This window comes from Gossypium hirsutum, chromosome D02 (genome assembly GCF_007990345.1).
Source record: "Gossypium hirsutum isolate 1008001.06 chromosome D02, Gossypium_hirsutum_v2.1, whole genome shotgun sequence".
NCBI lineage: Eukaryota > Viridiplantae > Streptophyta > Magnoliopsida > Malvales > Malvaceae > Gossypium > Gossypium hirsutum.
The window spans coordinates 5,561,665-5,573,064 of NC_053438.1; the positions used below are offsets into that span (position 1 = coordinate 5,561,665).

The 11,400-nt window shown below is 29.9% G+C and overlaps 1 protein-coding gene and 1 long non-coding RNA gene across 2 annotated transcripts; both read right to left on the minus strand.

The window, feature by feature from the left end:
• Positions 1-2,571: 2,571 nt before the first annotated feature.
• On the minus strand, positions 2,572-3,535 carry LOC107936238 (uncharacterized). The gene is made up of 2 exons (XR_001694350.2): positions 3,219-3,535; positions 2,572-2,943 (listed from the first exon to the last, which is right to left on the minus strand). It is a non-coding gene; the product is annotated as an uncharacterized lncRNA (long non-coding RNA).
• A 5,087-nt stretch (positions 3,536-8,622) lies between these two features.
• LOC121214466 (protein PSK SIMULATOR 1) lies at positions 8,623-10,945 on the minus strand. The gene has a single exon (XM_041088154.1). The coding sequence runs from the start codon at positions 10,741-10,743 to the stop codon at positions 8,953-8,955; it is 1,791 nt and encodes a 596-aa protein (XP_040944088.1). The 5' UTR covers positions 10,744-10,945; the 3' UTR covers positions 8,623-8,952.
• Between the last annotated feature and the right edge of the window lie 455 nt (positions 10,946-11,400).

Genomic DNA, 11,400 nt, shown 5'->3' on the forward strand with positions numbered 1-11,400 from the left:
TATATAAATGATATGCATTCGTGATTGTTTATCTAATCAATGGATTTATTGGGTATATATTTATTAGTGATTTTGAAATTTCTAAAAAATTGTGAATTTAACAAAATTATTTTTATATTTTTTAAAAATATATATAATACATTAAAATTCAATTAACTTATATACAGAATTTATACATTTCATTCTACCATTTCTATAACAAATAAAATTAAAATTCATATATTTAAAATCGGCATATAAGAAACTCAAGCTTCCAAGACCGGTGCAATACATCATTAGTGGTGACGAATGATAGGGAAACAGCATCATTTATGATAATCAAATAAAACCAAACACGCCCTAAACCATCTTACATATAATAATACCTATTTTTAAACAGACAAAAGAGTTCGACCAATTGAGCAAGTTGCACAATTTTTATTGGTATATTATTTCTGTCTCTGGGCTTCATTTTCATTTTAGGGTCGAAAATGACTTTTCAGAAAATGATTTTTAGAAACAAATTTATTTTCCTGAAAAAGGTTAATATTTTCTTATGTGTAAAATATTTTCTGTTGTTTGATAGATTTCTTAAAAATATTTCACAAAAGTTGTTTTGAATAAAACAAACATACATTGGAGATTTTCTTATCTTTTTATTGTTTAATTGGGTTTATTTTATATCTATAATTTTATATTTATATTGTTTTTGCATATATTAAAAATATTTTTTTAAATTCACGTTCATTACAACACCATTTTTAATTACATGACTACTAAGGGCGTATTTTTTTATTTAAAAATGTGACATCAATAAATTTGACAAAAAAATTTAACAATATCAATAGTTGGACTTGATTTTCAAATATTAAAAGTAGAGGGAGTAAATTCTTGAAAATAAAAATACAGACTAAATTGAGAATTTGTGAAGAGTACGTAGATTTATGACATATTTTAACATTTATACTACAAAACATTTATTGTTAATATATTTATAATTGCAATAAATATTTATTATTAAAATATTAATATTGAATATTTTCAATAATATGTGAAGAATATTATTTTTAATTATTATTTTTAAAATTTATTATTAAAATAAAATTAAAATATTAAATAATTTATTAAAATAATAATTTATATTAATATATTAATAATTTATTATATGACTAAATATAAATAATTAAATATGTATGGTTAATAAATTTGAATATATAATAATTTATATTAATATTTAAATATTTGTAAAAATAAAAATAAAATTTATTATCAATATAATAATATTAAACTTGATTTAAGTTGATTTTTAAATAAAAATAAAATTACCTATAGAGGAGCTCTTTTCCGGAAAATGACTTACGCTTTCATTTTACAAGAAAAATGGCTTATTTTCCGTTGACCAAATTATTTTCTATGAAACAAACACAGGAAAATGCAAAAAATATGTTTCGTAAAATTTTTTACATGTAAACAAACGGACCCTTAGTTGATGTGGAAAGGAAAAAGGTTAAGATTCAATTTGAGTTCATAATTAGGTTTAATGGGCAGTAAATTTGATTACAGATTAAAAAAAAAGTAATCGTGATGAGATTAGTTATTATAATAATAAAATTGACCATTGTAGGGATAAATTTAAAATATATTTAGATTCAAATGTAATAGTGATATCAATTACAGTTAGATAACAAAATAACTATTAAAGATATTAAATTAATTTTATGTATATAATAATATTTATAAATATATTTATATGTTTAATTGATGTAGAAAAAATATTAATTATTAAGTAAGAATAATGAATAAACAAATATTATAATTGAAAATGTTAAAATGATAAAACAAAATTTGCTATGACGAAAAAGATGTACAATGTAAGGGTACTATACGTTGTGTCCAAGCATTTGGGCTTGTAATGCTTTGTGCCTTCTCCGGCTTTAAGTTCATTTACGCCCGCCGGCACTTTATTCAGTTGTAGTATTTGGGCTAGGCATGTTTCACTATGATCCAGCATTACCCAAACAGATAAATAGGCAAGTAATTGTGGCCTAATAATCAATTTAGATTTGTAATAGTAAGTGATGTGATCCAAATTGTTTTGAAATCAATTTAATAACAATGTCCATGCCAATCGAATTCACTTCCCCCTGCATTGGTAACAATGTCAATGCCAATAAAGTTAAGACTCAATTGGTACATTATAAAAACTTAAATGCATGTATACTTTCTAAAATTGAAATATAAATATATTTTTAACTTTTCATTAGTGAAAAAGATAATGGATGAAATGGGATCAGTATTGTAAACGATATTTGTATTTACATTCATATTTGTAGAAGGGTGACTAACCGTTAAATTCTTTTGTATTTCAATCGACCACTTTGTTAAGTGCTCGATACCCTCAACTATATTTGGGGACAAGAGTGAGTTCCTCTACCAAAACTTATCTATCATCAGCATTCCACCAATCATATTGAGTCACACTAGTGACGACAACGCTTTCAATTGGAAGGATCAGGATTATGGCTACATTTTTCAACGTGGTTGTCACTTCATCAGAAGGAAAGTAAAAGTTGAGAGTCTTTGATGTCCACCTTTCCACAAAAGCTATAGGCAGCGATAATTGCATTAGATTTTGAAGTATTACATACACATTAAAAAATTGCTACCTCTAGACATGCTTTTAGTCGACCTTACTCTTTATTTGGAATTAGATAATGTGCATGTTGTCAATTTTGAAGGTTTCATTTGTAATGCCCAATATTTTCCCGGCCCAAACAATAAACCACCATATAAAATATATATATACAACAGTAGGCCAATTTTAAGTATCCATTTACAAACAACAAACTCAAAATAGAAAAATAATTTTTAGAAACCCTTAGGGTTTCCAGAATGACTCCAGCCGCCGCAACTATAGCCTCCCACACGCGCGCCTCCACACCACGCTCCTCCGTACGGTCGTACCTGCAACAGACACACAAACAACAGCAAAGAAAAAGCCAATAACAAAAAGCCAGATGATAACAACAAAAAATATATGGATTTCTTTTGTATTTTTCATTTTTCTGGCTATATAAAAGCCAAATATGCATTGTAAACGGTTAGGCACAATCAATACACAAAAAGAATCAAAAAAGCAATAGAAGGGTTTTTAAAGTTTTTTTTTCTCTTTTTTCGTTCTGTTCTTGCTCCTTTTTCATATACACACGAAACAAAAAGAGAAAAGAGGGGAATCTTACCTGTGAGCACGTCGTCGGAACCTCTGCTTGCTCCGTTCCAAATCGGAGTTGATAGTAGAGAGATTTCGGGCTTGTGAGGCGGCTGAGAGTAGAAGGAAATGGCTCCTGATTCTTTGGTTCTTTTTAGGGTTTTTAAGAGGCATTTATAAGTGTTCAAAGCGACACCGTTTGGAGCTAGATTCAATGGCTCCAAAACGGTGTCGTATTAGGATCTGACCCACGCTTGAACCCGACCTGGACGCAATCAGATCCGCGCATTTTGGGTCTGATGGGATTTTTTCAACCTCGGTCCCTCCGCCTTTTATGGTTTCACAATTAAAACTTCTTTTATTTTTATTTTTACCCTGAAATTTTTGTATTGTTTTATTTTGGTCCTTTTCGAAACGTTGCGCATAGAAAAGACTGGGCTATCTACTGTTTAGATCCCTGCTTCTTCGCGCGCATTGTAATATGGTCCCTTGCCTCCTTTCATTATTTACTATTTGTACCCCATGTTTTGCTGTGGTTTCAATTTAATTCTTAACCTTTATTTTGATTTTTTTAATATATATTTTATCGTTTTATTTCCTATTTTTACATTATTTTATTTACATATTTTAAACTATTGTATATAGCACTTATTCTAATATATATATACATACATATATGTTATTTAGTTTAAATGGCTTTTATACGTATTATTTCAAAATTTGATTATCTTTAAATTGATTTATTTTAAAATTCCTCCTTTATATATTATATTTAACTCATTATATGTTATTTTGACTTGCTTTGTAAATGATTTATTTTAATTTATCTTATATATTATTTTGTTTTTAGTTGCTTTATATATATTAATTTTAAAATTATCCTATACTATTTGTTTTAAATTGATTTATATTAGCTATTTAAAACTCATTTTCACGTACTATTTATTTGTTTTTTTCATCACTTATTTAAATTGTTTTATATATCTATCTTTAAACCCTATTTTACTATATGCTTGGGTTATTTCAAACTTTATATATATAATTTATTTTAGATTTTCTTATACAAATAATTCATTAATTATAATTTCGCTTGTTTCATATTTCTTAAGTTGTTTTAAAAATTTGTACAATTTCATATGTGTTAATTTGTTTGGTGCTATGATTGACCTTTAATTCATTAGCCTTTGAATGTCAACATAATATATGATGTGAGATTATTATGTGCATTGTATTAATTATTTGTATTGATTGATTATTTGTGTTCATTAGTGTATATTTTGGCTTACGAACTATCACTTTGCATTGTACTTTCCATCGCGCTTTATTTGCTTAGAAAGTTACGTTCAATATGGTTTAAGCTTCGAAATCATTTTATTCAAAGCTTTCAAAATAACGCAACACTCGGTATTTGGGATCCCCGAAAAGATTGTGTCCTAACTTACTGGATTCCAATCTTCCTCGGGATCTAAGAGACCGAATATTCTTTTTAATTAAAACATAAATAAAAAGCTCATTCTCGGGAATTCAATACATGGTGTCCTAACGCATTAGATATAACATATTGTTTTCTCGAGACGAGGATTCTTCTAACAAATGAAAATAAATGTAATATTCGATATTTAGGAATTTTGTGAAGTCGAACCCTAACTTACTGGGTTTTGATTTTCTCATTTGACCCAAATAATCAGATATCCTTCTCAAAATGCATAGGTTTTAAAAGTCAAAAGATGAACTTAATTTTGAGGATTTAAAATGTTGCACTCTAACTTACTGAGTGTGACAATTTATTTCTTTGAAATGAGTGAGCCTCATCATCCAATTTATTTCATTCAAATTTTCTTTTCAAAGGTTCGTATTTTAAAATCGTTTTAAATTCTCGACACTAAGACATTAAACAATCAATTCGGTACCAATTTTGGGCGTTACGAGGGTGCTAACCCTTCCTCGTGCGTAACCGACTCCCTAACCTATTTTCTCAAAATTCGTAGACCTAAAATCGTTTTCAAGGTGATCCGATCACACCTCATTAAAGATCGGTGACGACTCCAATTTTCATTTTTAAGTCGACTACTAAATTTTTGTTAACCAAAAAAATGGTTTCGACATCATTCCTCAACCTAATAAGTGCACAAAAACAAAAACAATCAAAATACTATGTGCAACAAAATAAAAAATTAAATATTAACAATAAATAAATACTAGATTAAATAACCAATTAATAAAAATTACCATATCCACATGTTATGCATATCTTGCTAGAATGGGCTTTGTCAACCTTAACTTTCCAATCACAATCTTATCCATGGGTGGCACCCTTCCAACTATGGTCATCGCCAACACAAGCATGCTCGACACATGGAGTGATTTTAAACTATCTTGTCAAAGACAAATGTTCAGTCTCTTCCTTGCACAAATTACACAAAGAGCCCATGTAGGCTTTCTTCAAATCCGCATCAATCTAATCACAATCGAATCACCAAATCCATTAGTTTTAATGTCGCCTGGGTAAGAAGGCTATCATGTTCCTTAGGAGGTTAACCACAACAAGACCAACATAGACATGTATCAAGACCTAATGCCAAGGGGTAGTCAACCTTGAATATAAATACCCCTCCCTTATCCTTAAAGAGGATGTTCTTCTTCAACTTCTTCTCTTTATGCTTCTACCTTGCTTAACCTCCCACTCAAATGGCGTTTAGCAAATCACCACTGTATGAGCCACCCTCTTCATTCTTCTTGTTTTCCTCCTCAACACCACAACTACTAAAGCAATGTTATCCTATAACAGAGCCACAACTACTAGAGGCCATTTTGTATTTGTTAGGGCTAAACTCCCTACCAATCAAAATTAAATACATTAAATTCAAAGAAACTCGATGTTTATAGGTGTCGAGTAGAATTATCCATGGGATTAGGATTGGACAAGGACTTTTATTTTTGAGTCGGCTTGACTCAAATTTAAATTAAATAAATTTTAAAATATTTTTATTTAAATTTAATTATTAAAATATATAAATATTAATATAAAATAATATATTTTATTATTTCATTATCTTTAAATTTGTATGTTTTTGTGAAGAATAAAACACAAATTAGATTGAATTTTAGTTTAAAAAAATTATATATTATATATTATAAATATATTTAACTATTAAAAAAAGTAAACATTGGCCGATAACTAATCTACTTAACCTATTTTAACAGCATACAAAATTAAATTAATCATCATAACTAATGTCATTCATCCAACTTATTAAATTGATGGGCCTGTTTAGTAGTGCTTAAAAAAAGCACTTCTAGATCCAAAAACACTTTTAGAAGAAAAGTTGTACTAAATATGCTGTTTTTTTCTGAAATTTTTGACTTTTCAAAAATGTTTTTCAAAAGCACTTTAAAAAATGAGAAGTAAAATTTTTTAGCTTTTCCTCTCCCAAAAGCACTTTTAGTGCTTAATTATTTTTTCACCCCTCCAATAACATAGTACTTTCTCCCTTTTTTTTCTTGGTGTTTAATTACAAATGTGTAAAAATCATTAATTAAAAATAAAAAATATTTTTTAAAATACTAATTACAAATATTTAACAATTATATTTAAATATTTAAAATATAATTTATATATTCTAATTAAATTTTATAAATAATTAATATTTATTGCTTAAAAATATTTAAAATTTATATTTCATATATTAAAATATTAACAACAAGTTATAATATTTTTTTATATTCTTATTAAAATATAATAATATTAACTAATTTAAATATTATTTAAATGCATATTTGTTACTTAATAATAACATGTCTAAAGTGGACATTTTATTTCTCAAAAGTATTTTTTAAAATAATATTAAACATTTAAATTTTAAACCAAACTTTTCAAAACCACTTCTCAAAAATACTTTTTCACGTCACCTTTCAAAAGTATTGTCAAACTAAAAATGGTTAAAATTGTAATAAATTATAGTTAGTAATTGTCAGAAGATACCACGTGATCGCTTGTCCATAAACCAGTAGCCCATTTACATGGTAAGCACCAATCTTGGGCCATTTGACTGCATATGATGGCAGGGAGGCTATAATATCAGAAGTATTACAATTTTTTTTTATAAAAAAAACAACTTAAAACATGAGTCGGACTAGACCTGATTATGGTCCGGGTCAAATTTAGGCTGGGTCAATGTAAAATTTTAAGCTATTTTTTAAGTTTGAGTGTGACTCAATCCGAAAAATGAGCCTAAAATTTTGCCGAAGCTCAACACAGATAAAAAATGCTAAAACTCGAGCCTGATTGTTCAATATCAAAATTTTTTTATATAAAAACAAATTTAAAAAATATAATATATCAAATATACTAAAAACATTAAAATAAATATTTTCCAATAAATTGAAAATATATTAAAAAATATCTTTATATTTAAATAACACTAATATAGTTGCAGCTTAGCAAACAAATGCTTCTAAAATAGTAGCAAAATTAACAATAAAACAAAGTTAAACAATATCCAAATAATTACAAAAAAAATAGTAATATAATAGCAAAATGACAACAAAACAATAACAAACAATTAGGAGAAAAAAAATTAGGTAGATTTGGGCCAAGCTTGGGTAGAAAAATCTTACCAGAGACCTGGTCCATTGTTTAGAAAACAGACATTATTTTTTTGTCTAAACTCATTTTTCAAGCCTATATTTTTATCCAAACTCTTACACTTTTTGAGCAAACTTTTAGACCTAAGCGGGCGACCTGCCCATGATTAAGTCTAACTCAAACCCTCAGTATTGGAGCTTAAACTCAACTCATATTTTAAATTAGCTGAATATTTTTATTCAAATTTATTTTTAGAGCCAAAAAGTTTAGGCCGAACCCTCTCAAGTTCAGACGGATAGTTGAGATAAGTTTAATCGGGATTGTTTTCCACCATTGACAAATCCTGATTTCACAATACAAATTCAACCCAGCAACAATCATTACATGTTGAAGTTTGAAAGGATGAAACAAATGCTATGTTACTTGGACTTTAATTAAGCAACGTATACAGGTATATCCAATAGATTTTCATGTATTTGGAGGAATAGACATAAGTACTCGAACATGGAAGCAACATAAAGGCGCAATGAGTAGATAAAAAAAGCCCTCATGCCAGAAAACTAATGAGTGGATGTCCTCATGACTTCCCATCAAAAAGGGGAATAAAAGGGTGGCACTTAAACATGATGAATGCCAGTTTCTCATTATCAGTTAACATCTTCATGAAATCAAGGCATTCAAGTACAGGGTAATGATGATATATATATATATATTATATATAAATTTCAGGAATGCTTAAAACCAATAATGCTATTCATTTTGCATGCTTCCACTACATCAGTAGCTACTTTCATATTGGGACACCATATAAATTGATTGCATTAAACTAGCAAGGAACTACAAAGAAACATATATGGATTTATATTTAATATATTAAGGGTAAATAATTCTATGCACTATTAGGGAAGATAGACGTATAGAATTATAGATTGTAAGTGCATCAAATATTAACCCTTCATATACGAATATATTTTTTTATAAATTAATCCAAATTATATATACTAAAGAAGTAAAGATTTCCCATACCTTCAAAAGTGGATACATTAATCTACTTCAAGCTTTGATTACAGGGAAAGCCTTTCCATGCGTAACTGAGATATTAACATCTTGTTGAACTACGAGGGTCAAGAAAAATAGTCTACAAATCTCTACATGTATTTGTAATATTCGAACTTCGTAATTAATCAATGTACAAATTTCCATATTTCATCTGCCATTCCATGCAGTCCTCGAAATCGAAACTGCTTGCACAATCCAACAATGCGTTTTGCTGCTGCTCGTAACGGCATATGTAATTCAACCCAACAAGAAGCTCACAGATAGCTGCTTCGATCTTTTCCCTATCTGCAAAATATAATGTTTGGAGGAGAAGAACGTTCGTCCGAGTAACAATTTGTTGCTGCTCGAAATTCCGCTCGCTTTGCCATCGGATCATGTTATGTGCCATTGGGGCAAGCCAATGTAAAATCCCGTCGAGAGTTTCTTTCCAATCGTGAGCCAATGGAGCATCGTATATCGCCAAGTTCTTGACATAGGACTTGAGATTAGTCCTCAGAGACAGTCTCAGACTTGTTGGCAACATCTGATACAGATCGTCTCGAGCTTCTTCGCCGACCAAATGAGGGTACCGCAGCAACTTCTCAATGACGATTACTACATTCGCGTAATGCAAGGCAAGAGCAGAACCTCCCACAGTGGAGGGTGAAGCATATACTGCTAACCTACTTTTAGGACCAAATTGTGCATTATTCAACACACCAAAGTTGGATTTTCTCTGGTTTTCATTCAAAAGAACACTACATTGGGACTGAAGAAAAGGGGAGCTATTCTGCCGCTCTCTCTTCGGCCCATCATTTGCAACACTACAACATCCCGAAATCTGGCTACTTCGATTATCACAACCAACGTTCCCATCATCATTGCCGTTGTCCCCGTACCTTGAAACTGAACAATTCAAACTAAGGCAATCAGTGAAAAACCTCCCAGGACTAGTCCCACAAGCAAAACCGAAATCCTCAACTCGAAACAACCCGAACTCACCCTTTCGAGAATCAATCCCCCTATGCTTCAAAGTCACTCCCCGTTTCTCCGTCACATTCCCAGGCTGAACACTCCCAACACTACTACTCTTACTAAGAACCCGTTTCAAATGCCTCGAAACAACGACGTCGTCTCGATCACGAAAACCACCATTAACCCTCCCAAATTCACTATCCTTTCTCAAAGAAGACTCCCCAAAAACAACAAGAATCCTAGCAAAAACAGTACAAACAGTCCTAACCAACAACTCAACAACCTTATCAAATGTTTGGTTCCAAAGTGAAACATTTTTAAGATGCCTAACATCTTGTTTCTGCCAAATCAATTTTTGCTCAAAAGCTCTCTTACTTTCCTCATGAGGGTTTGCTTGAAACTTCTTAGAACCCTGTTCTAATTCATTCAAAACCTCCATTTCATTATACAAATTAGCAGTGGAATTAACATAGCTTTCCATTTTCTTAACCATTCCATCCATATCTTTGACTAAAAATCCTAACTCTCTAACATCAATAACCCCATTAATTACATCTCCATAAACATGTTCAAAACCTGTTAAAGCAGGTTCATTACATTTTTTGCCTAGTCTAGAGACAACATTGGCAACCTTGTTTAACTCATCGAGCTTTTCAGCTAAAACAAGGGAGAGAAGGTAATTCTCATCAGAAGAAATCAAATTGGAAATGCCTTGGGAGTTTAAGATCTCGAATTTGAGCTTAGAAACCTCGGGTTCAGACAGGGATTTGTGGAGATGAATAGTTTTGGACATGACATTGGCAACTTCAAAAGACAAGATACCGACAGTTTCATGCTTTTTGGATGTTGGGTTGTTTTGGGTGTTCTTTTTCTTGGAAGAAGGGTCGAGAAGAAAAGCATGTTTAAGATTGGAACTTACCTGGCTTCCCAGTTTATGTATCCAAGTTTCTGCTACCATTGCTGAATAAGTTGAGAGCTTCTTTGCCTTTTGGGGTCTCAACAGCTGAAACTGAAAATCTCCTTATTTTTTAAAAATGGGGTTTCCCTAAAGAAGAAGACAATCCTTTCGAGTTCATTTTATTTCTTTTGGGTTGAAAATTAGAAAGGAGAGAGGCGTGAGTGTTTGAAAAAAGAAGGGATGGTGGTATTTGAATGTTGTCTATGAGAGCTTTGAAAATGTTTTGCCATTGGCTATTCATTTCTCTTTTAATTTTACCCTTTTTTTTAATTAATCAACATAATTATGATTTATAAATAAATAACATTATAAAATTACTCATAATCTCTTCCCAAATCTTGATTAGAAGGATAAAGCGGTTCAGCACATTCGAACCCACATCCTCCTACATTGGTAATAATATCAATGTCAATTAAACTAAGATTCAATCGATAAATTAATATAGATTGAATTAAATCAACTTGAACAAATTTACTCGATTTGTTGAAATCTAATTCAAATATGGTATCAAAAAATTTCTTTTTTTTAAATATTATTTGAATTTAACTTTCTTATCCAACAATCCTATAAACATAATCTGATAATGGACATCAAATGTAGAGTTTGCTAATTGAGATGGACATTTTTATTTAATTTCTATATTAAACAAGACAAAAA